The sequence below is a fragment of the Fopius arisanus genome, unplaced genomic scaffold, assembly GCF_000806365.1.
Source record: "Fopius arisanus strain USDA-PBARC FA_bdor unplaced genomic scaffold, ASM80636v1 scaffold00068, whole genome shotgun sequence".
Taxonomy (NCBI): domain Eukaryota; kingdom Metazoa; phylum Arthropoda; class Insecta; order Hymenoptera; family Braconidae; genus Fopius; species Fopius arisanus.
Window position 1 is genome coordinate 484961 of NW_011887807.1, and position 26657 is coordinate 511617.

The 26657-nt window shown below is 34.4% G+C and overlaps 5 protein-coding genes across 20 annotated transcripts in view; 3 read left to right on the top strand and 2 right to left on the bottom strand.

Moving 5' to 3' along the window:
- Positions 1-3866: 3866 nt before the first annotated feature.
- Positions 3867-5705, bottom strand: ND-B18 (NADH dehydrogenase (ubiquinone) B18 subunit). Its single transcript, XM_011309527.1, has 3 exons — positions 5494-5705; positions 4467-4635; positions 3867-4114 (listed from the first exon to the last, which is right to left on the bottom strand). Exons 1-3 carry the CDS (start codon positions 5600-5602, stop codon positions 4030-4032), a joined length of 363 nt encoding a protein of 120 aa, XP_011307829.1. The 5' UTR covers positions 5603-5705; the 3' UTR covers positions 3867-4029.
- A 2381-nt stretch (positions 5706-8086) lies between these two features.
- On the top strand, positions 8087-18144 carry LOC105269370 (uncharacterized). 2 transcript variants are annotated; one of them, XM_011309530.1, is made up of 2 exons: positions 8087-8458; positions 17987-18144. In XM_011309530.1, exons 1-2 carry the CDS (start codon positions 8121-8123, stop codon positions 18030-18032), a joined length of 384 nt encoding a protein of 127 aa, XP_011307832.1. In that variant the 5' UTR covers positions 8087-8120; the 3' UTR covers positions 18033-18144. The 2 variants fall into 2 exon arrangements, with proteins under 2 accessions (XP_011307832.1, XP_011307833.1); XM_011309531.1 differs by lacking the exon at positions 17987-18144 and adding an exon at positions 8649-8731.
- U2A (small nuclear ribonucleoprotein polypeptide A'-like U2A) lies at positions 9310-13857 on the bottom strand. Of its 2 annotated transcripts, XR_892434.1 has the most exons (5): positions 13606-13857; positions 13465-13505; positions 11260-11836; positions 9686-9790; positions 9310-9469 (listed from the first exon to the last, which is right to left on the bottom strand). XR_892434.1 is itself a non-coding variant. In XM_011309529.1 (4 exons), exons 1-4 carry the CDS (start codon positions 13685-13687, stop codon positions 9750-9752), a joined length of 741 nt encoding a protein of 246 aa, XP_011307831.1. In that variant the 5' UTR covers positions 13688-13857; the 3' UTR covers positions 9310-9749. The 2 variants fall into 2 exon arrangements, 1 of the variants encoding a protein (XP_011307831.1); XM_011309529.1 differs by having other exon boundaries at positions 9310-9790.
- Positions 18145-19808: 1664 nt separating the features above from the next.
- On the top strand, positions 19809-22184 carry LOC105269371 (D-3-phosphoglycerate dehydrogenase). The gene is made up of 5 exons (XM_011309532.1): positions 19809-19827; positions 20327-20467; positions 20541-20692; positions 20996-21348; positions 21562-22184. The coding sequence occupies exons 2-5, from the start codon at positions 20333-20335 to the stop codon at positions 21906-21908; spliced, it is 987 nt and encodes a 328-aa protein (XP_011307834.1). The 5' UTR covers positions 19809-19827; positions 20327-20332; the 3' UTR covers positions 21909-22184.
- A 1037-nt stretch (positions 22185-23221) lies between these two features.
- LOC105269375 (uncharacterized) overlaps positions 23222-26657 on the top strand; it is an 82026-nt gene continuing 78590 nt past the window's right edge. For 13 of the 14 annotated variants that reach the window (XM_011309538.1, XM_011309545.1, XM_011309542.1 and 10 more), the window contains exon 1: positions 23222-23553. The gene's annotated coding sequence lies outside the window, so the exon portion shown is untranslated. Of the gene's footprint in view, positions 23554-23686; positions 23749-26657 lie in introns of those variants that run through there. The other variant, XM_011309540.1, reaches the window with a different exon arrangement.

Genomic DNA, 26657 nt, shown 5'->3' on the forward strand with positions numbered 1-26657 from the left:
ACCTATCCGTTGTGAGACAACGACCTTAACCACTACGCCAGGCCACGGGGCACTTTCTGTATTAAGGATGTTCTGCTGGTATTTTGTTATTTTTCCTATTTCTCTGAGATTTATTGAAAACTATCGATCGGATTGGGATATGAGAATATAGCGTCTGTCCGTTACATCAGGATTTATCCTTTCAGAGTTTCATCTCGATATACCAATTTTTATAACTTTTCACTAGAATTTATTGATTTTTTATTAAATTTCAGTGAAAAGTTACAAAAATTAGTGTATCGGGATGAAACTTTAGAAAGAGTCAATCATGATGGAACGGACAAACGCTATATTTTCATATCCCAATCCGATCGATAGTTTTCAATAAATCTCAGAAAAACCGGAAAAATAACAAAATACCAGCAGAACATCCTTAATCATTCATATCTGAACTTCAGTCAACGTGAAATATCACGGAAACATCGAGCAATTAATATTAAAATTGTTACCAATTAAATATTAAAATTAACATTAAAAATAATCGGGCAATTCAAATCGAATTTTGTAAAATGGAGCCAATGTGAGAAGCTGTGGGATTAAGATTCTTTAATATTATTCCTTTGCTGCTGGGCTATCTAAAATTTTGCTAATGGTTACCTAACGAATTCATCAGTCTATTAAAATTTATACGTGATGTTTTTTGCAATTTTTTATTTCCTCTGTCGCTCGATTGCTTTAACAAAACATCATGAATCAAACACTTTTTTATGATAAATAAATTATATGGAATAATTTGAATTTCAAAGCAAAGACAGAAAAACATTGAAATCATATAAATTCCAACAACAAGGCAATATCATTTTTTCAACACACCTGCACGGAAATTTCGCACTTTGCTCCCTGATAAGCGGGGGAAAAGTGAGTACTTCCCGCCCTCGGGTAGAAAGGTGCTGGTCGGAAAGTCAAGACTTAAAACTTTTCACCCTAGAGCCGAAAGTATTTGCTTTCCTTCCGGTTTTTAGACAGCAAAACACCAAATTTCCTTTGCAGGCGTACTGAAAGATAGCATGTGCACCTCGGGCGGAAAACACTGACTTTCCGCACTTGATGCATAATATACTATTTTCGCATTCCCTAGCAAATTAATTCCAGACTTGACCCTGGGTTGACTCTTGGGTTGAGCAAATTTCCAACAGTTTCTGTCTCTCTTTAATGTAGTTACAGTTTAATCAGTTAAATAACAATTAATCTGAGTGGAATCTATCACGGCTGTCGTTAAGTTCCGGTTGGGAATGTGCCTCGTAAATCGAAAGCCTTTCCATTTTCTTACGAAAAAGGGATAAAATGCGCCGTGTATTCGTGAAATATTCTCTATGTGAAGTGAATCCTCCGACTTCTCTTTTAAAAAAAGATGATAAAATGGATTCCCACTTTTTTTTTCAGTGCTTTGACGAACAATTATTACTTGTGGGTGATCCCAATGAGTTCGATCGTCAAATGAACTTCAAGAAAGTTTGGAAAGAGGGCTCACTCAGTCCCTGATTGAGTGACACCATGAATTCCAAACGAAATTCCACTTCGCGTGACTTCAAGTGTGAGTTCAATGACTTCGGGAAAAAATGAAATCAATGAAGATCAATCGTGTAATTTCTTCGACGCTTTTGTTTCTCAGTTTACAAATTAGGATTGTAAACCTTTCACAAAGATCAGACAAGAAGCCTGACTAACTCATTTTCGAATCTCAAATCGTAAGATTGTCCGGCTGTCTCTATTTACCGTTTCTCGACCCGAAAAAATAAAAAAACTTAACTATTCCGTTTAATTTTCGATCAATCACTCCTTGTAATTGTTTAACCACCAAGAAAAATTTCACCCTTAAACAATTTTACCTACAGCCTCTAATAAATTAATTTTTCGCGAAATGTCGTAGTAGGCAATTTAATGGAAGTGTCACATAATTTTTATCTAAGGCCAGGAATTTTTCTGCGGCGTTCCGTAATTTTTTTCTGAATGATCTGTAAAAAAATTGCAATACCACTTCAATTTTTCGAGTGGATTCCGTGATCGGTAAGTGAATTGAAAGTTCCGTAATTTTTACTAAATATTTATCTCCGTGTAGAGATTTATTTATATTATCTCTTTCTAAGACGGATTCCCACAGAATCATAGAGCTACAGGGATCTGAGCTGGGCGACTGTTCCAAAAGAAGCCACCCTTTGATCCTCAACCCTTTTTTCTCGATTCAGCTCAAGCAGTTTTTATATTTCAATCATTTGGATTTGATAGGAGGAACCGTGTGAGTGAGTTCACTCAAACTTGAAGAATTATATTTTTATTATCTTCTTCGGAACAAGTGCATAAATCGCTTGACGAAAGAAGAAACGCAAGTTCTTCAGTCTTTAGAATAAGATGTGATTTTCATGTCAATTTTCGAATTACGAGTTTTTTGATAAAACTAGAGGCATGCTTCTTGAAAAACTCCTCAACTTTCGTGAAAGAACTAAATCTCGTGACTAAAATTGTTTTTTTCGATGACAAAATATCGTTTTGTTGGAAATTTTTGAGTGCATGTCTGTTAACACACTGATAAAAACTCGCTTCTCATAGTAACAACACATTGAGAAAAAAAATTGATCAACTAGCGTTTCACTTGCGGAAGTTTTATAACTGTAACAACTTGTAAACATGAAAAAAAATTTTATTCTCACTGAATGGACGATATAAACCTTGTTAGCTGAAAAATGATATATCCTAATAGTCAAATTGCTGTGGATTAAATAATTTTTTTCAACAGATATTTTTTTAAGTAGTTGACCAAAAATTGTTAAAGGATTTTCCCGTGGGCTATAAAACCGAAATATCTTGTGATTTTTCTAAAACACGTCCATTGAAACATATTTGTAAAATATCTTTGACTACTTTATAATAAAATTGAATCGCGTAGCAGTAACTCAATTATTTTTTTACAATTCAGAAGATCCATTTGCGTTAATTCACAATCATTTTATCATTGGAATTGCTAACAAATTTAAATAATAACTCTTTAATTCTATCATTCTCAATCGCACATAATCATGACTGTGTTCTTCATTATAAAGAAATAAAAAATCGAACCTTTCAATTGTATGCAAATTGTCAATTGATCTTCAGATTACAACTACATCATCGATAAGTTCACGAATAGCATAGAATAGATAATCATCAATTCGATAAATGCAACCACGTGTCGAGTGGAAATAGTAAAGACTAAAGAATATACAGAGTTGGTTAATAAATTTGTTAATGTAAAAATAAAAAGGTAAATTTGACAATTCGTACCTCAGAAATGGGAGATCTCCCAAAAAACGTGTTAATGAATCCAGTGAATTATAGAGAAGTTTCTGAGTAAAAATCGGATTACAGTCGTCACCAAATGCCACTAAACTTTTCACTCAAATAAAATGTAATAACAAAACATAAATAAAGAGGAAAGAGGGATAAACAGGTGTTGCTAGCGCCGCATCCTACGGCAGTACCTGAAGCAGCCAAGTGCAACTTATCGATTGCACTGAGAAGAGCTCATCCCCTCCAAGTCGCTTTCAGTGATACTCATCTAGGGGTGAAACAATTATTTTTTTTAGTATTTTTAATGATTTTTCTTCTCATAAAACAATGAACGTATTGTAATTGTATTTATAATTAATAAGAATTTTCTACCTGCTATGTTGAGGAAAACCGATGTAATCATGGATTTGAAGTCGTGACACGAGTGATGAGAATGATGACAATAAATAAAGATGTAAAACAAAAATATTTGGAATAAAATAACGAGGTTTCACACACTCTATGCGCTTTTTTTCGCATATCCTTCTTTTCTACTTTTAAGTTAAGATTAAGATAACAGGCATTCAACAATTAGATGAATTTTATTAATGCAATCCATTCAAATTATGTACATAAACAAGATAGAGAATCTTGTTTTTCGTAGTATCTAAGTATTAACGACAGAGATGACTTTTTTGTTTTATTTTCTTCATTTTCTTTTGGGCACCTGCTGATTGAAAGTAGTATTCAAGCGGCGGCTGCCTGCTTTTTCTTGCATTGTCTCTCTAGGAGTCGCCGTTCACGTTCATACTCTTTCATTCTCAAAACGTAACTGCAAAGCAAATGGGGAATAATGTAACAATCATGAGGATCTCAATTGTAATTAATTCCGCAAGAAATTATGAGTTAAAATTTTTGCAGATAATTTCCAGTACTAGAAGTGAATCTAAAGGAATATTCTCGCAAAATAATCTCTGGGAATCTTCTTTTTTAACAAAATCCAGATGTAACGAAGTGTCAATATTTTTCGACACATAAAGCTTATGAAAATGAAAATGATTTTCAGAGTGAAATTTTGAAATTACTGTTGTTATCAATTTTCGTCCTAATATTTAAATCACTAAATTCATCGGGTCAGCTTAATACTTGCTCGCAAAATCAAGTTTAACTATTCATATTCTTACTCTTCATAGGCACAGACATCCCACTTATGTTTTTCAGCTCCACATTTCATTACCCATGGAAAATTTTCTCTTCTGCAGACTTCGAGTTGTAAATAATGATGAGCACAATAATCACGAAATTCGTCTTCGATCCTTGCTGCTCTCATCTCTTGTTGAGTGGCAACCATCACTGAAAATAATGTTCAATAATGATGAGCACAATAATCTGAAATACACTGAGATGATGCCGTAGAATAAATAAGAACAGATAATAAATTCACAAATTTTTACAAGCCTCACGAATTTTTCATATTTTTTCTTCACTATTACTTAATTAAATAAATTAAGAAGTTTGTCTATTTATTCCCTGAGAACTGAATATTTGACTATTTAATTAAATTAGGCGCTCATGACATTCTTCAAATTTCAAGAGCTTACAAAAAGGCTGATGATGATTTTTGCCATGAGCAACCCCTGCTTGACTTTGTAATAAAAATCGACTACACCAAGTTGACGAATTTATCTTTCAATCATAGGCATTGTTTTAAAAATCAAAAGGGTTATCACGTCGTATCTTCATATTATTGTAATGATCTGATACGAAAACAAATTCATGAATTTACTGTGCAACTGTCTTGCAATAAAAAATCAATAATCGGTCGTTTTTTTTCGTATGTTTCAACGATGACCTTTGATTCCATATTGATATTATAATACCTCATTCTACCTTCATAACAAACATTTTTGCATTTCCTTTAACTATTAATAAATCAAGAATTATGTATTCAACAAATCAATCTTTTCCCCATCAGCTTATAATAGAAATAAAATGAGAATTAGACAAAAAATAAGTATTATTCGTCGTTTTTTCAATATCAATTAATTAATCTTGTAAATTACTGACGATGTAGTTATTAATTCTGGTGAGACAGCAGAAATATTGGAAAATGGGATAATCGTGAGGTTTTTAAATAAATTCAGGGAGAATCAATGATTACATACCACCATAGAATAATTATGAATTTAGGTAGGTTAGGAATTTACTGACCCCTTGGTTTCCTTCCATTTTTAAATCCCAGCATTGCATCAAAAGACGGTGGATCATCTCCCATGGGGGTCACCTCTGGTTTTATCATCAATGCCAATCCACTCCCCATGTTCAATGGATTCAAATGATTTTTTAGTTTTTCCAAGAACGACCCAACTGTAATATTGTGATTTTGGTGCACAGTTGCTCCCTCACTGACATCTACTGGTCAATTACATACGTATTACATAATTTTTTTAAAATTCCATAATTTCAAGTCTCAGTGAACTCTGAATGTAATTATCAATATAATTGAATAATGAATATAATTGGTTTCATGCGTTCTCTAGTTACGATATGTAAATTGTTCGAGAGAAGAAATTGGCGACTCCTACGAGTTTTAATTATAATCTGGACTAATCTGGATTATATTCGAGGGATGAAAAACAATTGATGAAAGTATTTTCAAATTTTTTTTCACAATACAAATTTAAAAATCGGTATCTATTTTATGCGATAAGTTCGATAAATCCAAAGCTCCTGAAAAATACAAAAAAAATTCAGTAATTTCGATTAAGGTTAATGTATCATAATGTTCTTGTTCGACAGTTTTCCTTGTGGTGAATAGTTCAAAAAATTAGCTACAAAATAAGCCCTGGCCGTTTACAGTTGATCTTTTTGAACTTCAGATATAAATTAAATAGTTTTACCAATTAGAATTCTTAAAATATCAACGGCTCGACAGTTCTTAAAATAAAACAAAACATGGAATATATTTCGTGCGAGCGAATACAAAAAAAAATTAAATCGATTGATCTGTTGGTTTACGCCATATAATTATCGAGAATTCATAAATTTATGTAATTGAAAAGCTATTCTTTAGCTATTCATGGAGAATACAATCAATCGAGTGCGATAATATAGCGTGAAAAGATTGAGTTATAATCTGGCCCGTTCTACAGCAGATAAACTTTTTGTAGAGACTATCGCGATATAGCAACCTTAAATGAACAATTGTAATTTTTTTTCCTTTTAATTTACTATGACTGAGACTGTGAATGAATATTTATTTCCAAATTTCCACTGTATGGTTTTACGCCTTTTACAGTTAAGTATAGTTTAAGAAACATTTTGAAGACATACCGATAAATTTGAGAACATTTTTTTTTCCGAAAATTACTTTTTATTTGATATTTTTGTTTTTTAAAGAAAAACGATTTGAAAATTTAGATTTATTTGAGTATTTTATGCGGAAATCAACGGCTGCTTCACAATTAAACATAAAAATCCAACTTTTTTCATGATAAATGATCCCCCTGCAGAAAATATAAACAACTAAACAAAAACTTAAAAAGATGAAAAAAAAAACTTATAAACTAAAAAGATGAAAATATCCGAATAAAAAAGCTCCTGAAAATAAAGCGACAACTTTCTCCTTGACAGAAAATATATTTATAATATTATAGTTTTATTTTTATTTTATTTTTTCTAAAGTTAGATTTGTATAGAATTTTATTGAGCCAAAGAACTGCTACATCGGATGATGTAAACAATAGTTACAAAAAAAAATTTAAAATCTATTAATTTTTTCTACTGAATATTTTGAATTGAACACTTCAATAGAATTGATCAAAAACTAATACAAAGTTGGATGGGAATCCTATAAAATCTTTTAATACCTTCACGATATTTCTCCTACTGGATTATGGAGATCTAATCCAAGATCTCCAATAAATTTTTTTTTGAGTTTTTGTAAGAATCTTCTGTTTCAAAGAAGAAATGAGGCTGCGGCGATGTCTGCAGTAGAACAAATCACAGAGATGATGTTTATGCATAGATATCTGACCGGGATCACGATCTGCTTTTTCAAACTTGTAAAGGAAAATGAAAAGGACAAAATTTTTTGAGTTGCTTTAAATAGCGGGTCTTTCAAGTGCTTTACCTTTCCTCATTCTGCTTTACACTGTCAAAATGTCATTTTTTTGCGCAGTAATAAAAAATTGGGTAATAGATAAATCCTGGAATCCGTGATTGATGCGATATTGAACGACGGTGGGAGAACTCAGGCAACACTGAGAGAAATATTCAGGAAACAAATTAATGAACTATTTACGTAATCCGAAACAAGGAATCATTTTTTGGAAGTTTTATAGGAATGGCAGAAAAAAAGTCTAAAACACTCAGTAAGTTTTGAAGTTCGTCACTGAAAAAGTAAAATCTCACGAGAAATTCTGGACTCACCATGCTTCAAAAATAACAAATTCACTAACAATCAATAATTCTTATAGTACATCTGTGATGTTTCTGTATTTTGTTTATTCTAATTACAACATTTGACTTCGGGATTTCAGGCATTCGCAAATCTAGTGGTCTGAAACAAAGGAATCAGGTAGAATTAATTTTGACCTCAATGATTGATTGGTGAAAACAGTATTGCTGGAGTGGGGGAGAAGAAGTGGTGGGGGTAAATGGAGTGGGGAGAATGGTATAAAGAGACAGTCTTCAGCATCAGAGATCATTCTCCAGTTTCCTCCAGCAATAGCAACATGGAATTTTTCGGAAAGCTGATGCGCCTCCTTGGTGTTGGCAAAACTGAATGTAATCCAATTGTAAATCTGCCAGTGGAAATAACCCAGAATATTTTTAGAATGTTAGATCCCTACTCACTCATAAATGCGACCCAAGTATCTCGAAAATGGCGTGAAGTATGCCGCGGTGATCCTCAGTTGAGAGCCACTGCCAGGCGTCACATCAGGAGGGAGAAAAGGCGTACTTACGGCCTAGCCGGTAAGTCTGGAGCTAGATCGCTCAAGAAGACTCCGCTGGTCACGTCTGTATCGCCGGTGCCAAGTATGATTGGTATCCCAGTTATTTTTACTTTCGGCCCTTCTGGCATTTGTGCGGGACAACCAAAGACCAAAACCGCTAAACGACGCGTACGTCCCCCGTCAAGAACAGGGATGGTAAAGAATATGCTTAAGTTTAGGTAAATAATAGTATGATAGATGTATATTCATAATTTAATAAGTTAAGAATTGCAGACCCGTTATCATTAAAAATTACAATTAGAAAATCAGCGGTACAGCGAGAGCTGGAGTAAATGTAAAATTTAGTAAACAAAATATTAATAAATGCATTTTTTAAAATACGCGAAAAGTGTTTAATACTTTATTTAGCATGCAAGAAACGTTCGGTTAATGGCTTTGACTTGAAGAAGGTGTCGGATAAAAATTTATCGATCAGCGAAGTTTCATCATCCACAGAAAAGTTTTCATATGTTTTTGGTGTTTTGTGGATCTTTCCATAAGAACGAGGTAAATAACTTTTTAAGAAAAATCATAACACAAGCATGGGTTTGGTAACACGCTTGAAATTTTGAGGCCAAATAGATCGAAATCAGACGATTGTCGGTTTGAACATAACTTTAGCAGTGAAAATATGAAGGATATCGGTAATGGGGGATAATAAAACCCTCAGTAAATTGCAAGCTCTGCTGATGCGTATAGTGTTTTAGATTACTTTACAAACAATAAACTCTAATACTTTTCAATGAAGAACTCATCCAATTCACATCGTATATTTATAATTCAGGACAAAATGGACTCCTGTTATCACCGAGACCCATCAACAAAGAGATATGAGATATTTAATATCATTGAATAGTTAGTTAAACCGATTGAAGACTTGTGCAACTCACCAATATATTTCTATTAATTAGGAAGTACAACCATTATTACTTTAAGGAGGAATATGGAAATAGACACTTTTTAAAATGAAAATATCATAGGTGTGACGGTTTAAAACAAATTTCAAGGGTAATAACAATTTAACCAGTAATTATGTACAAAAAGAATTTATTCAGTAAATTTGCATGACTCTACTGAACTCGAAAAATTATAATACTCATTCATAAGAAAGACTTTATTCTATTTCTTATCAATCGTGAAATTCTCCAAATTATCATATAAACCATCGTAGCGATTCCATTTGAAAATTTCTGCAAACAGAAGGAAAATTGAATTCGATCAACATATTTAATTCCATTATAAAAATAGCTTCGTACCACTTTAATTTACATTATTCAGAACCATTAACAATTGAAACGACTCGAATAATTAAATTTTCAAGAGCTCAATCTTTGTGTAGTATATGGTCATTTATAAACTTAATAACTGATTCGACTTAAATACAAATTAGGATTCAATACACTTACCTGAAAGGTAGGTCTTAACTTTTCATATTTTAATTAAAAAAGTCTTATTATTGGATTCTTACGATTACTCATCATCTTCCTCCATAGCTTCTGCGCCATTTTCTCCTGCAAATAATAAAATAAAATCGTTAACAATTAAAGTAATCCTATTGAATAACTTGTAACAAATTCTAAGATGTTATCAAAGTTATTTTAAAAATCCAATCATTAATTTATGGGATTCATATTGTTCAAGAGCCCGTTTGTTTGAAATCGATAAAAAACAAGTCCGTCTATTGATTTAACTATAAAATGCATTTTGCGGTATTCATTGAATGATAGAAAGGTATTACAAACTGGGAGAAGCAAAAGCGCACGATTAGATTTCATTTTTATTTTTTTTTCCTAAAAAAGACTGACGAACCAATGATGCCCTTTTCACTGGAAGATAAGTGTAATAACAGAAATATTCTCGACTTTTTTCATTCAAGTTAACCCGACCCAAAGTCAAAATCACGTTGTTACCCTTTTTTGAATAGTTTTTTCCTATTTTTGGGGCTTATTTCTATTCTAAAAAATTTGAACATATTTTTACTGTTGAGCTGAGCGCGAGAAAAACTGATTTTTCAGGTATTTCAACCATTACTTTCCCCCCATTAGTAAGTTAAGAGTCAATAAGATCGGTAAATGGTGCATCTATCTCGTATCTAGACTCCTATTATTATTAAAACGAGATCTACTGCGCACTCCGAATTTCGACTTCGGATTCGAGTTGACCAATAAGGAAAACTCTTACGAGTTTCGACTCAGGCGAACTTCATTTATGTATCTCTGCTTTCATGATAAGGAATCCGAAAAAAACGCAAGAATCTTCAAAAATATACAAGAATCAAGGAAAACCAACCGTCAATGAATGTGCAGACATGATGAAAATAGATAGTCCACTTGACGCAGAATTCTTCATATATAACTATGGAAAATATTTCCTGACTTCAACAGTATAGCGTCGAATCTGTCATTTGAAACTCTAATCAATATCAATTAAAGTAGAATATTCCGCATATAAGTGGAGTACTTCCAAAGTACAAATTTCGATCAATTTTCCTAACATATAGATACAAAGCTTATGATTCCTATTACTTTAATTTTGAAACTCGCGCAACAAGAAATCAAAACAGTTTTTTCAGACCATCAATGATTACAGAACAATTTTTTTCAGTTAAGAAACGAATTGAATTATAATTAATATTGACGACTGGGGTTCAACAATTCTTACACATGAGAGCAAAATAACGTAATTTCACGGATGCACTAGTTAATCAGAGATGAAGTTTCAAAAATTTGTTACATCCACCCACACGTACGGACATGGTTTTAAATTTGATGGATGACAATCCCGTTCGTAACCAAAAATAATGTGATGTTCAATTAACCGTGATAAAAAATTAAATTAATCGAAAATTAAGCACATTCTGCACCTATAGTCAAAACAAAAGTTTATGAGCCTTTCTATAATTCGTTATAATTATCGCAATTAATTATATAATACCTTTCCCGATTGAAAACCTACTAGAATAAATGGAATGATTTCTCACCATTCTCATGCTGGCCATCTCCAGGGATTAATCCAGATTGTAACAATTTGCTGAGTCTCTTGACTTCTTCCAAACTTGAGGCACTATTAATAGCTTTTTCGATTTTGTTTCTCTCTTCACTGCTCATTGTTGGTTTCTCAGGCATTCCCATCATCGCCTGCATCTTCGCCTTCTTGGCAATTTCTCTAGCCATATCCTTTCCAGTCTTACTTCTGAAATACTCGATAGCCGCCTGCCGTTCTTTTTGCTTTATCTTCCTGAAGTCTAAGAGACGTAATTGAGGAAGCCTATAGATCAGGTACTGTCTGTATTGAGGCTTGGCGGACACTGGGTTTTGCAGAAGACAAACGTTTTGAAGGTTCTTCAGGGGGATGAGAGGATCTAAATCCCCCAGCTCTTGTAGCATGTTTCCTGTCAGCATCAACGTTTCGAGGTTTGGAATGCATTGTTCTAAACCCTCCGAGATCCTCACAATTCGATTGTTGTTGAAGAATAGAGTTTTTATACGTTTTAGAAGCGGAAATCCATCTAGTTTACGAATGTCGTTGTCGGAAAAGTCGATTGTGTCGAATTGATCCTAGATTTTTGAATAAATCTTTGTTTATTTTATTTTTACAATAAACTTAGAGTACAAAGACAATCGAATTATTTCTATGTAGTCATCAACTTTTTATTGACTTCATTAAATTTGACTTTGAGATCTCTAATAAGTTTTTGTGACACTTAATAGTTTTTTTGAGTAAACCACGCTGGTGGAAATTTCAAAGACCGATTCTGTCAAGTGATGACAGGAAGTTTAAAAAAATGTGGAAAAATTACAAATATTATGAATTCCAACATAAATTTGTAGTACTGGTGATGGAATGACAAAATTCTGAGGGAAAAGTTTAGAGAATATTTCCACAAAAAATGTCATGTTACGTTACGCTACTCGAGTGGGAGGATATGATAGACAATGGAGCTAGTTGACAAGAAACGTCATGATAAGTGGAGAATTAAATTCTTGAGGTCATAATTTGTTGAGTTGAGTTGTAATTTTCATAAAAATGCTTCAAAAACTGTAATAAACGGATAAATTATAACATATCTCTATGAAATCCCTTTTAAAAAAAAGCATGTAACGTTTTTTGTCAGCTTTTTTTGGCGCATAGGTAAGCTATGCATATCATATTAATATATTCACATAAATAATTATAATATATATAATATATATTATTATATATAATATATATTATATATTATATACATATATATTAATAAATTATTATATTATATATATATATATAAATTTAAAATTTATATATAATTGTTTATTATGACTAATTTTTTTCGATACTTAAGATTCTTTTAATATTCAGATTTTATATGATAATACCCCATATATGTAAGCTTGGGCGCGCATAGCGCGCCGTATACGCTAGTATATAATAATAAGTGACAAATCATTTTACTTTCCTTCTTTGTTGGATAATTCGACAGAATTTTTCATTTTCTGTGAATAAGCATAATGTTCTGACATTTCTTGCCCGAAAAATTTGTAAAAATCTGTTAGAATGTGACACTTACTAGCAAAATTTAACAGAATATATCAACCTCATTTCTACGAGTGCAGAGATAATGTTAAGGATGTTCTGCGGTATTTTGTTATTTTTCCTATTTTATTGAGATTTATTGAAAACTATCAATCGGATTGGAATATGAAAATATAGCGTTTGTCCGTTACATGGTGATTTATCCTGTCACAAAGTTTCATCCCGATACACCAATTTTTATAACTGTTCCCTAAGATTTATTGATTTTTTATAAAATTTTGGTGAAAAGTTACGAAATTAGTGTATCGGGATGAAACTTTATGAAAGAGTCAATCATGATGGAACGGACGAACGCTATTTTTTCATATTCCAATCAGATCGATAGTTTTCAATAAATCTTAGAAAAACAGGAAAAATAACAAAGTACCAGCAAAACATCCTTAAGTATTGAGAAAAAATTACGGAATATTATGAGGATTGGATGGAAAGACTGAATAAGTCGGAATTGTTTGCAATGAAAAATTCGTATGAACAAAGGGCTTACTTATAAATGAATAGTTCGTAATTCGTAATTCGCAATCAATTTATGAAGACAATTAATGTATCCGAATTGAATGATATGTGTGATTTTTTTTCGTATGATCAATCAAAGAAATAATAGACGAATAATTACCAGCGTTGCCCCCAAATTCTCGATTGTTGGAATTTTATAACCTGAAAATATGGAAAAATGTTAGTTTTTATTTTGAAGCCTTTCATGCGTGAATATTTTTAAATTTTTTCGGCTAGAAATAAAAAGCGGTATTTTAGTAACCTCTAAGATCCAATTCTCGATCCCGGACAGGGTTTATATATTGCATCGACTGCTGGATAAGATCCGGCGTTAATTTCACCATTTTTACTAGAACTCAGATCTCCTTGAAATTCAAAATAATTACTTATTTTTTAATTGAATTCTTATTCAAATTGTCTGTGAGTTTCGGTGCACAAACACAATTTAGACACGATTGTGTTTTTGCAGCACAATACCACAATAAGGTTAGGGGAAAGCGCAGTGGAAAATGGTGGGGAGATTCTTCTCTTCTCAATTCTTATTGGTTATTTTTCAAACGCGGCTTTCAGCCAATCATAGCGCAGTATTTCAGGTTGCCCAGTCCGATGGAAATTCATCAATAGGTTTTCAAATGAAATTTTTACCGGGTGGTTCTTCATTTTTTTTTCATTTTATCATGCTTCCTGCATTTGATGGGGGGAGAGTGGCGCTCATGGGAAGTTGGGAACCAAAGAGGATTGACCAAAGTAAAGGCTCAGTTCTGGGGGTTTGAGTGACCCCAGGGGCATCATACTCAACGCTGGGGTATCTGCTCGTTAGCCGCCTCAGCGATTTTTCAGTAATATCCCTCCAGCTTCCCTTTTAATAACTCTGAGCTCTTCGATGCCTCAGATTCCACTGACTGGAATTTTTGTCGAGATGATTTCAAAGCCTCCGACTGCTGATTATTTGTGTTTCAACGAATTAACAGTTATTAAAAATATCTTCACAAATTTGTCAGTGATGTTTAATTGATTTACTTCAATAATTTAATATCGTACTTACCATTTTGGGCGTAGATATAAAATACGACATAAATTTAAGGCCCGGATGGATTATTTGGGAAAGATTATTTACTCCGAAATTTGGACTCCTAGTTACTCCGGAAATTAATAGTTTTTTCCAATAATTGTTAGCTAGCGCCGTAGCGGTTGTCAACAACTAGAACGCTAGCTAACAATTATCGGAAAAATCGATTAATTGATGGAGTAATTAGGTGTGCCAATTTTGGAGTAAATCATCTTTTCCAGACAATCCAACCGGGCCTTAATTCCAATTTCAAAATGCGGCACTCCAGCGCAGTCAATCACTTGGTTATACACGCACTCGCGATTTATCTGATGGAGCCATATCTACTGGCATCTCGACATCATCTGATCGAGAGATAAAATCATCTCGAAAATTCAAACCCCCGAACCGACCACGAAAAAATCCACGGAACGGATACGATATATTAATAAATAAATTTCACTCACCGGCGTTGGATGAAAATAAGTCAATTTTCACCTTTCGAACGACCTACCTTATCTGTAAACATAAAAAAAAAACAAATTGTTAATGAAATTTCGACAAAATAATTTTTTTACTGCAAAGGCGATTTTTAATTCTGATTCGAGAGTTTTTATTTTGAATTATTATTTAAAATTATTTTTTATTTAAAATTTTTTTATTTTATTGGAGAGTTAATTGAATAATTGAAAATTGTTTGTAATATAAGCATTGAATATATCAAGAATCAGGAATGAAAAAAATGACATGAAAATAAAATGAAAATGATGCTTCAAAATCATAAAAAAAATGCATACGAAACTCACCTTGTAGAGGCTTGAAAGATTCCCTCCAACTCCTGGTGATGTCCATGTGATCCTGACGCCAATCCTCCCATGGACGAGGTTGAAGTCGCCTTGGATGCACCAACACTCGAGACAGTTCAAAAATTCACTAATCACTCACCACACAACCAAGAATGTTATATCACTCAAAATCCACAAAGATCAATAAAATAATATCAAAGATCAAATAATATTTTTAATCATTCAAAATACGATGAATGAGAAAAGTAATCCTTCGAATCTAATTCGCACTCTCACTTCAGTCCGTACCTAAACACACACTATACAATTCCGAGAAACGGACAAAGGAATTTTTGTAAACACAATGACGCCGGGCGGCCGTTCGGCAATACCGAAGTTCAGTGTAACAAAGGTAAAATCTCAATCACTCAAAATGCTCTGATAAACTGTTTAAAAAATTATTTCACATCCCAAAATCACTTGCACTGAGTCCCGCACTTTGTATTTTCAATGTTCACAGGCGGCGCCGGTTTTCTGCACTCACTAGGACCCCGATGTTAACGGATTTTCACTACGTGACACGCGAGCGACTGTTCCACGCACTGCCGCCGAACGACTGACTCCCCACTCAAAATGGCGGGGCGTTGGAGGCGGCGCTCGAGTGGGGGGTCGCCAGGCGATACTCCGCGCATGCGCACAGGACACCCTGCATGCGCACAGAAGACCGTGCATACGCACAGCAGACCGTTCATATCTCCGCGAAACCCATCGAATCCATATATAGGGAAATTAATTTGAGCGAATTTTTTTCAATTTATAAAAATGCGATTATCTCGCTTCCTATGGGTCCTAGCGCGAAAATAATGAAATTTGTGAGATTCGAGGAGATATTCATTGAAATGAGAAAATTCGAAATTTTCAAAAGAGTGTCAGGGGAGCATGAAAAGGGAGGAGGTATAAACTGCAATTTGAAAATTGGAAATTATTAGAAAAGTATCAGGGGAGCATGAGATTCGAGGAGGTATTCATTGAAATGGGAAAATTCAAAATTTTTGAAAAAGTATCAGGGGAGCATGATAATTGAGGAGGTATTCACTGAAATTTGAAAATTCGAAATTTTCAAAAAAGTATCAGGAGAGCATGACAATTGAGGAGGTATTCACTGAAATCGAAAAATTCGAAATTTTGAAAAATGTATCAGGGGAGCATGAAAATGGAGGAGGTATTCACTGAAATTAGAAAATTGGAAATTTTTGAAAAAGTATCCGGAAAGCATGATAATTGAGAAAGTATTCACGGAAATTTGAAAATTAAAAATTTTTGAAAAAGTATCAGGAGAGCATGACAATTGAAAAGGTATTCACTGAAATTGAAAAATTTGAAATTTCCAGAAAAGCCTCAGGGGAGGATGAAAATCGAGGAGGTATTCACTGAAATTTGAAAATTCAAAATTTCAATTTTAGTTAATACCTGCTCGATTTTCATTCTCGCCCCGATACTCTTTAAAAAATTTCGAATTTTCAAATTTCAGTGAGTACCAATTTCGTAAAGCAGAAAATAACATTCACCCCGTTGACTGATCCGTCTGATAGCGGGACTGCTACTGAGGCAGTTACCGAGTCAGCTGACGGGCAGACACCCCACCGTTGGGTGCGGCCCCCTCTTTCTCTTGGGGTGAGGTACCCCTCCAGAACTGAGCCTCTCAGTGGGGGGTTTGAGTGACCCCACCATTGGGTGCGGCCCCCTCTTTCTCTTGGGGTGAGGTACCCCTCCAGAACTGAGCCGCTTAGTGGGGGGTTTGAGTGACCCCACCATTGGGTGCGGCCCCCTCTTTCTCTTGGGGTGAGGTACCCCTCCAGAACTGAGCCGCTCAGTGGGGGGTTTGAGTGACCCCACCGGCATTGTAGTACCTCACCCCAAGAGCGGGAGGGGGCCACACGCAGTGGTGGGGTGTCTACCCGTCAGCCAACTCGGTAACTGCCTCAGTAGCAGCTCCGGTGTCAGAGGGATCAGCGGACGGGGTGAATGTTATTTTCTGCGTTACGAAATTGATATTTCCTGAAACTGGAAAATTCGAAATTTTCAAAAATGGATCAGGGGAGCATGAAAAGCGAGGTATTCACTGAAATTTGAAAATTCGAATTTTTCGAAAAAGTATCAGGGGAGCATGACAATTAAGGAGGTATTCATGGGAATTTGAAAATTCGAAATTTTCGAAAAAGTATCAGGGGAACATGAAAATCGAGGAGGTATTCACGGAAATTTGAAAATTCGAATTTTTTTAAAAAGTATCAGGGGAGTATGAAAATGGAGGAGGTATTCACTGAAATTTGTACATTGGAAATTTTGAAAAAGTATCAGGAGAGCATGACAATTGAGAAGATATTCACTGAAATCGAAAAATTCAAAATTTTCAAAAAAGTATCAAGAGAGCATGACAATTGAGGAGGTAATCACTGAAACCGAAAAATTCAAAATTTTCAAAAAAGTATCAGAGGAGCATGAAAATCGAGGAGGTATTCACTGAAATTTGAAAATTCTAAATTTTTGGACAAGTATAGTGGGACTATTTAAAAAATGATAATTGAAAATAGCAGGAAAAAATGTGAAATATATTTTTAAAAATCCGAAAATAGAGGAAAAAAAATGACAGCAAAAATTATTGTTATTTACTGTTTTATTTAATTTCCTTTCATGGAAAAATCTTGTAATAAAACCGGTAATTGTCGCGGATTTAGAAATTGATGAATTTATTATCAATTCATTATTATTTATTATTAATAAATGTCATGGTTCTTTTTTGATTCCAGGTTTTCAAATCATAACAATTTCCCATCCATTGACTTAGTGGATTAGGCCTACAGGGGATACCACGTTAAAAAAAAGACGTCAAGGACTCTACCTCTTGGGTGACGTGGAAAGAGTATCACTTTAATTACTTGATTTATGAAAAAATAGTCAATACTGGGTAAGAATCTCTCTTATTGAAATAATCATATACCTATTGTTCATTTATGCTTTTGTAGACAATTTTTATGCCATACCTTTTTTTTCATGTCAATTTGAAAGAAAAAAAAATCAAACGACTCGACTGGCATTCAAATGTAAACGCCAGAAATCGCTGAATTGTGGGGACGAAACGCACATGAGGAGAAGGCGTTATACAGCGTTACGTACGACGTCTGAAGGTACTTGTCCCCTGTTTTGGTGTCGGCGACATCAAAGCTTGGCAATACCTCCCTGTATCATACTTTAACGCCAGTGCATTGCGTGTGGCACCCTCTCTCTCTTGAGGTGAGATACTAAAATGTCGGTGAGGTCACTCAAACCCCCAGAACTGAGTCTCTACTTTCATCAATCCTCTTTGGCGTAGCTTTCTCAAATCCTATTTGTTCAATTGCTATTGATGTTTAATAAAAAAATTGAGACCACTTTTTTCGGGGCTGTCACAGCAGTAACAATTCTTTTGCAAAAAGTAAATTTTACGGATAATAATTCGTCGAGTGGAAAATCGATTGCTTTGCAATAAGATGCGATGTCTATTAATTTTTGGAAAATTATGTAATTACACGGTAATTTTTTAATTGTTGGAAATCTTTGACTTCATGAATTATTTTTTTAGTATATCGGAAAAATTCCATAAATTCTGGAATAACTCATATAAAAATCGAGAATTTATTACAATAGATAAAACTCTATTTTACACCCCATTTATCTCGAGAAAATAAAAAATAGAAAATTGGTATAATTCTTTTGCTGAATTCATATTTCATTGAAAATTCCATTAAGTCTCGAAATTTTCATTCATTCCTTCAAAAATTAATCTAAACTAATTTTCTAAATAATTTTTGTACATTAGCCGTTGGCTAATTCAACAACAATTTAAAAAATAATTAAAAAAATAAATTCTGCCAATTACGTTTGTCAAGAACATTTCCGCAAAAAAAATAATTTCGTGGAATTATTTTTTTCCGGTGACGCCACAGGAGTCCCCCCAAATTTTTTTACTCCCCTCTACAACGACAATTCCAGTGTAAAGATACGAATTGCCACTTGTCGCAATTTAAAAGTCAATCAAAAAGTCAATTGCGATTGAGGCGCCATCACAACGCGAAGTCAAACTTGAGGGAAAAACCGGTCACTCGGTAAAAGGTCGTTGTCCTGAGTTCTCCTGTCCAACGATTGACTCCAGACTCCTGTAAGAATTGCATTCAAGACCCAAATAGATATTAATTCCATTTAGATCTGTAAAACGACCCAGATGTTGCCAAACCCAAGCAATTTCTCAAGTTTGCAAATTCAACTCCGGGATTTACAAGGAATTGTGATTATCGCGTTTTTATTCGCGCACGTCTCATGTTCTCCAGTTTCGTCTGATAATTATCCGGGAAATTGAAAACCTAGATGAATTTTTTGTGTATGAAATGTCATCATTCCTCTGGTTAAATCGTCTCCATAGATTTGGGTAAATTCCGTGGGTAAATAGTACTATCTGAACTTCAAGGCCACATCAGGTAGATTTATTTATTCGATTAATACTTGAGCGCCATGCATCAAAACTTTGTCACGTCAAGTTCCAGATGTCTCTAATTCGTCCGTATTGCAAAATTATTTAATATTCCGTCGTATATTTTTAGTTCCTCCTAAACCGGTTAGTTTCTCCAATTCATCGGTCAAAATTGTGGCTTATTTTTCAGATTCAGATTTGTGATTCTACCTGAATTGGGAATTCAAAAAGGCAATTGAATATTTTTTTTGTGAATGTCTCGGAATTAGTCAAAATGGAAAAATTCGGACTTCAAAAAAATTCTCGGGTATTGAAAATTAAAAACTGAATTGTAGTTTATTTTCGTAGTACTTCTGAATCAATTAAATTCAACAAATTTGTATTAATCCGTGAAGTCAATGATAACATGTAAATTCCAAGGGCAACCGGCATATTAACTCCTTTTCCTGTCACGTGTCAAACTTTGTTACGTAAATTTAAAATTATTTCTCCATATTCTCGCGACATTATTAAACGTTTAAGACACTCATAGTAGAATCCCAGAAAGATATTCATCAGTCTTAATTATTCCTCCCAATTGAAATAAAAACACAATATTTTCCGTCTGTCAAAAATTCATGGAATAAAAACCGATTTTTTCCAGTTGAAGATGTCAGTAAATTTGAAGAGCGTGCTAATAAGTGATCCAGTCGATGAATCGTGCATAGATCTATTGAAGAGTCACGGCATTGAAGTTACGACAAAGTACAAATTACCGAAGGATGAATTAATCCAAGAGCTGAAGGTATTCAATCCGCTAATCACGGCCTTGTCTGTAATTCCATATTTTCCAGTAATGATAACTCCCTATTTTCCAGAAACATGAAGGTTTGATCGTTCGATCCGAGACGAAAGTTACGGAAGAGGTGATTGCGGGGGCAACTAATCTTCGATTGATTGGACGTGCTGGAACTGGAGTGGATAACATCGATGTCGATGTCGCCACGAGGAAAGGAATCCTTGTCCTAAAGTTTGTATTAAAAAATATTATATTTTTATATTAAATGGTATTAGACCACGACTCACATAACACTTGATGACCTGCAAAACAGCAACCGATTTTCCCGATTAAAAATCAAATGGCAAGGCAATAAAATTAAATGAATAAATAAAAAATAAGAGAATAAATAATTAATAATTCATTGATAAATTGAGATCTCAAATCTGTGGGTATTTCATCTCTCCATCGTTAAAAGATCAATTATCAATCGAATCAAAATGAATATTTTGGATGATGATCGTATTAATGGAATAATAATTAAATAATTTGCAGTACACCTGGGGGGAATGCAATAAGTGCATGTGAACTGACCTGTGCGTTGATATCAGCTCTTGCAAGAAATGTTTCCCAAGCAGCCCAATCCATGAAGGAGGGAAAATGGGAGAGAAAATTGTTCTCTGGTTTTGAATTGCACGGGAAAACCCTGGCAGTTCTCGGATTCGGTCGGGTGGGTCGAGAGGTCGGTCTCAGGATGCAGTCCTTCGGGATGAAAATCCTGTGTTTCGATCCGATAGTCAGTGCTGCTGATGCTGCGACCGCTGGAGCCACTAAACTCGAACTCGAAGAGATTTGGCCACTCGCAGATTACATCACTGTTCACACACCCCTCATTCCGCAGACAAAAAGTGAGTGGAAAATTATTTTGAGATGTAAAAATATCGTGTCTCCCTAGAATTTAAAAAATAAACCATCGAACACTTCGATAGGCGAAATTATGAATTTATAGTACCATTGGAATAATGATAAATCAGCTGATAGTAAATGCAACGATTAAATTAATGCAATGGGAAATAAATATTGTAGAAAATAATTGTGGGATTTATTATTTGGGGTTTTAGATTTGATCGGCACTACAACTCTGGCGAAATGCAAGAAAGGGGTTCGTGTGATCAATGTAGCAAGAGGTGGAATCGTTAATGAGGAGGAACTCCTGGTGGCATTGAAATCAGGCCAGTGTGCAGGGGCTGCTCTTGATGTATTCAGCGAGGAACCCCCGAAGAATCCGGTGACCCTGGAGTTGATAAGACATCCTCAGGTCATTGCAACGCCCCATCTTGGGGCGAGCACTGCTGAAGCCCAACAACACGTGGCGCAAGAAATTGCCGAACAATTTATCGCGATTTCAGGGAAATCGGATAAGTATGCGGTAACTGGAGTCATTAATCCATCGGTTTTGCCTAAATGAGGAACCAGTCTTGAATTTTTCGCGCTCAGAGAAGTTTTTGGGGAATAATGTTGAAGCTCGGAGTTTTACAAAAATATATATTTTTTAATAGATGTCATTTAACGTAGAATTACGCATAATAATAATGATTCATCGTCGATCGGTTTCTGGAATCCACTGGAATTTTTTTCTCAATGTCAGAATTATCATTGGAAATTCCTCGTAACATTTCCCTGAGAGCGATATATTTTTTCTAAAGAATGTGTATGATGATTGGAATAAAGAGATTATAAATTGTGCGGCTTGTTATTTTTGGGGATTAAAGTTCTACGCTGAAATACTAATCCCGAGAGAATTAATAATACATAAATATTCGTATAAACAATGAATATTTCTGCATTCTGAATGAATAAATTTCATTTCTGCAATCGGAAGAAATTCTGGCTATGCGTCTAAATCAAAATATAAGTATCTTCATCTGAAATTTAATTACTTCAATTAATTAAATTCCCCAGAAGCCCATCATAAAATCCGATAGGAATTATAGCTCCGAAACGAGGGAAGGAAACATTAAAGAAATATTCCCATTAATCTCATCACTATAAAATCATGCAGATGACCACTTTCATTCATAATTATCAGACGCAATCCTCGACCACTCGATATTAATCCCCCACTCAATTCTACCGAAAAAAAAAAAACCAAACAATCACTCTCATCAAAACAGTAGCTACTGTTCCCAATATTTTGATGACTCATATGAAATGACAGGAACAATGAATCTTCTATTCTCACTGGGAATTATTCTCTTTTTCACTTGAATATTTCATAACCTAAAAGTCCATTCTAAAAAGAAAAATAAAAAGAAATATCCAATTATTCAAAAAAATATTCAAAAAAATGAAGGAGGAGCAAATGGTCTGTGGGAATCTTTTCTCGATGGGAATTTCGACAAAAAATAAATAAAATAACAATAATAATAATAAATGACAACATTCATAAACTATTATTTTTCAATAATAATAACAACAACAGAAATAATAATAATAGGTTACAAATACTGTCAATTTATTCGAGTCATCTACGAGGATAATAAATAATAATGAAGACCTCCATGTTGACTCTGGGATACAATAAATAAGTCTCAAAGAAAAATTGGTAATTGTTGCAAAATGTGAAATGAGATTTTCAGACATAACAGGTCTTTTAAAATTTGAGAACAAGACGCATGACACACCACTAGCGCCATCATCTCCAAGACGTGTGTCTGAACCCTGAACTACATCGAATTCGTGCGTCTCTCCTCTTCTAGGTATCACTTGTTGCGCCGCTCTGCAGCCGTTCTGTTGCCCGGCTAGACGCAACTCGAATCCGCGGCAAGAGACAACATTTATAATCATACATTAATAAAATTCACCAATTAATGTCAACTCATAGAGAGGAGTGAACCAACCGGTTTCAACTGATGAAGTGAATCCGATAAAGAGATAAAAATTAAATGTGTACGTCAGTGAAATCCAAAAGTGTAAATGTTCATCTTCGAGTGCATCTGATGCTGTGTTGTGACAGTGAATCCTGGGCCTTGGATTTACACCGGAAGTGCCCATTGTTTTGGATTAATAGCCGCAGTCATCTGTTACCAGTCGATTCGATAGCTCCAATCATGGTTAGTCATTCATTAGTTTCACTTCATCTCGATACTCAGGATTTTATTCTCCTGAGAGACGCGTGCGGTCGCAGAATAATAAAGCATTTGCGTGCATGCAAATAATATAGTTCTCAATTACGATTGCATGAGTCGAGCTGTGAAAAAATATCGGTCGCGCCTTTTTTTTTCCTGATGAAGAGAATACGAGACGAGGTCAGCATTTTTTTAAATCATTCAAGACGCTGTTTAATTTAATAATGTTCCGGTGTTGTGGGGAATCCTTGAAATTTAGTGAATAGTATTTATTTGGAGTTGTTAATGAAAGGAGAGGGACAATTTCCGCAATTCGGTGAATCTTCCACTTGGGGACATGTCTTTTGTTCAGAGTATTATGTATCGTACAAAGGTAGAGTAGCTCTTTCTCTCTGAGCTAGAAAACCTGGAAGACCTTTTGTCCGAAAAATCCTGCCGGATTCCGCTACAGGTATAGGAAACTCCAGAAATCTCAGAGGTATTTCCACTGCGGAGCGATTATCTTTTTTTTTTCACTCCCTTTTTTTCGGATCTTTTGATTTAACTTTTTTGATATTGAGCAAATTGTATCGTACGTCTCGGGCGTCTGGTTAATTCGTGTCGTGATGTTCCAAGTGACGGAGTCTTCCATTGAAAATCGAATGGAGAAAGAGGCTGAGGGTTTTATCCTTGGTAGGTATTCATAGAACATCCGTTTTGCCTCCGCCCCTCGGCAACCGCGACCTGCAGTAAACTCGGTGCAAAGGGCCTAACTGTACTCTTGTTTTAAAAAAAATATATGAACGCCATAAGAAAATTTTTTACTCACCAGAGTTGACACTAAATTTCTCTCCAATTTCTCAACGATTAATCAATCAATTAATCAATCAGTTAATTTTTTAAGACTCGTTAGTGAGAAGATAGTGAATATTTGTGAATATTTTTTTTTTCGGTGATAAATGGAATTGGGAATTTTAATTATCTCATTTAAGTCGAGTTGTAAAACGAGATAACTACTTTGTTCTGAGGGTTTCGCGGAGAAATCTCCGAAAATAAGGGAGATACCGGAATTTTTGTAATTACCATTTTTATAGGTCATAATGAGCTCTACAAAAAAGCTCCTTATGGAAATTTCGGTATCTTTCTTAGTTTCAGAGATATCCCCGGAAAAATCCGGTCATCCGGTGATGATTCCAGATTCGGTAAATCAATAATAATATGAAAAAATATAAAATCTCAACTCCATTATTTTAAGTCCCATTTGACTTCGCTGTAGGATTTTCAACGGTTATTCCATTTTGTTATAAAATAATAGTCCTTTGTTATGATTTTTAGCGTAAAATTCTAGTCAATGTTCTCGCATTAATTGTTATTGAATATTTAAAAATTTGTGTTGCTTTGAGTGTCTGAGGATTGGTAGTGTGCGTCCTAAAACCAGTTCCCCTCAGCGTCAGGGGCCAGTTTCGGTCCAACTGCATTTTTATTTCTCACTTTTATTTGCCTCCCCCTTTCTCTCGCCTTCCGGTCAATCGTTCGCAATACAGCTAGTTATTATTATTATGCATTGTGCAAGGACACTCTTACTCGAGTGGTACATAGTCCTGGATGAGAGAAAAAAAAAAGAGGGAATAACTATCGGCGCTATTTTTATCTAGTTTATTGTAAATACCGGGTGATTGTTCAGATGTGCATGGGATTGTATGGGTCGTGATGGCAAGATGTGGGAAACACCATTACCAAAAATACATTCTCCCTCTGTATACTACATGGTTGTCCAAAATAGAGATGCCGAGGGAGAATTCAATGCTAACAATCTGATATGGATTTTCATTTATTTTTTAATTCAGTCGTGTTCATTCATGGGGAGATTTGAATTAGTGTCAAGGCCCCACTATTTTCTCACCATTATTTCACCAATCGGTTTTATGGAGGCTCTTGGAAGTCAATTAAATTCAATTTTTTTGAATCTCCAATTCAATTCAATTTTTTTTTTTCGCAAATTATCGAAGTATTCGTGGGAATTTTTATTTTATTTTTGTTGTAATTCAGTGAAAATGTCTGGTTTCTGGAGAAATAAATTAATTCAAAGTTTTCGGCTAAATAATAAATTGAGAGAATTAAATAGGGAGATTAAATGTTCTGTTTAGACAATTGAATAGAATTTATTGATTTGAAATCGATTAGGATCGAAATATTTCCTAAATTATTTCTTTTGCTGAATCAATATTGACTGGTGATTTTTTTTCGAGAGTTAAACCGAACATTTGGGATTTTGGAGTCATATTTCAGACGCCCGATGGCAGGTCGTAATTCCTGTAAATCCCAGAGTGAAAAATCGCATTCTGGTCTGGAACAGATGGTAGATAGGTCAGGGGAGGACAGAATGACGGTAAAAAAAAAATGTTGACGGACAAAGCATTCGGCATTCTTCGGAGACAAACCGAAGTCACGTGGTCGTAAATTTTTTTTTTCTCCAGACCATGAATAGGGGGTCAGGTATTTCCGAGGCTGAGGCAAGGGTCAATGGACAATAACTCTAGGAGTTGCTGTGCACTTGCCCAGTCATGGGGATAAAACTAAACAGAAATTTTGTGAATGAAGCCGAAGACACTTCGGGCGAGTTTACGGTTCAGAAAAATGATAAATAAACATAAATGCAATAAATCAGTGCTGAAGAGATGAGTCTATGTAGGCAATGCGTCAGTTTTCGAGAAATTTCTCGGAATCTAAGAGAGATAGCGACATTTTTGTAATTGCCTTATTTGCAGCTCTCACTTTTCTCTACAAAAAAACTTCTGAGAAAAATTTCGCTATCTCTCTTAGATTCAGAGATATTCCCAGAAAATTCCAACTGCTGTTCTTATTATACTTCTCTACTACTGAATTTCGTTAATTACCGATAGGTCGGAAATTACTGATTTTAGAAAAAAATGTCAGAAGACAGTTTTTATCGAAAATTTAATTAGCTACAAAAACTTCCTTCAGCATTTTCTTCTGCAATCGATAGTTTTCGAGATAGATCGATAATATCGGAAAATGTTAAATTCTCTTCATGTGAGGGTGAAAAATAGTTATGTTCGGGTCAGTCCGGTGAAATTTCTCGCGATAAA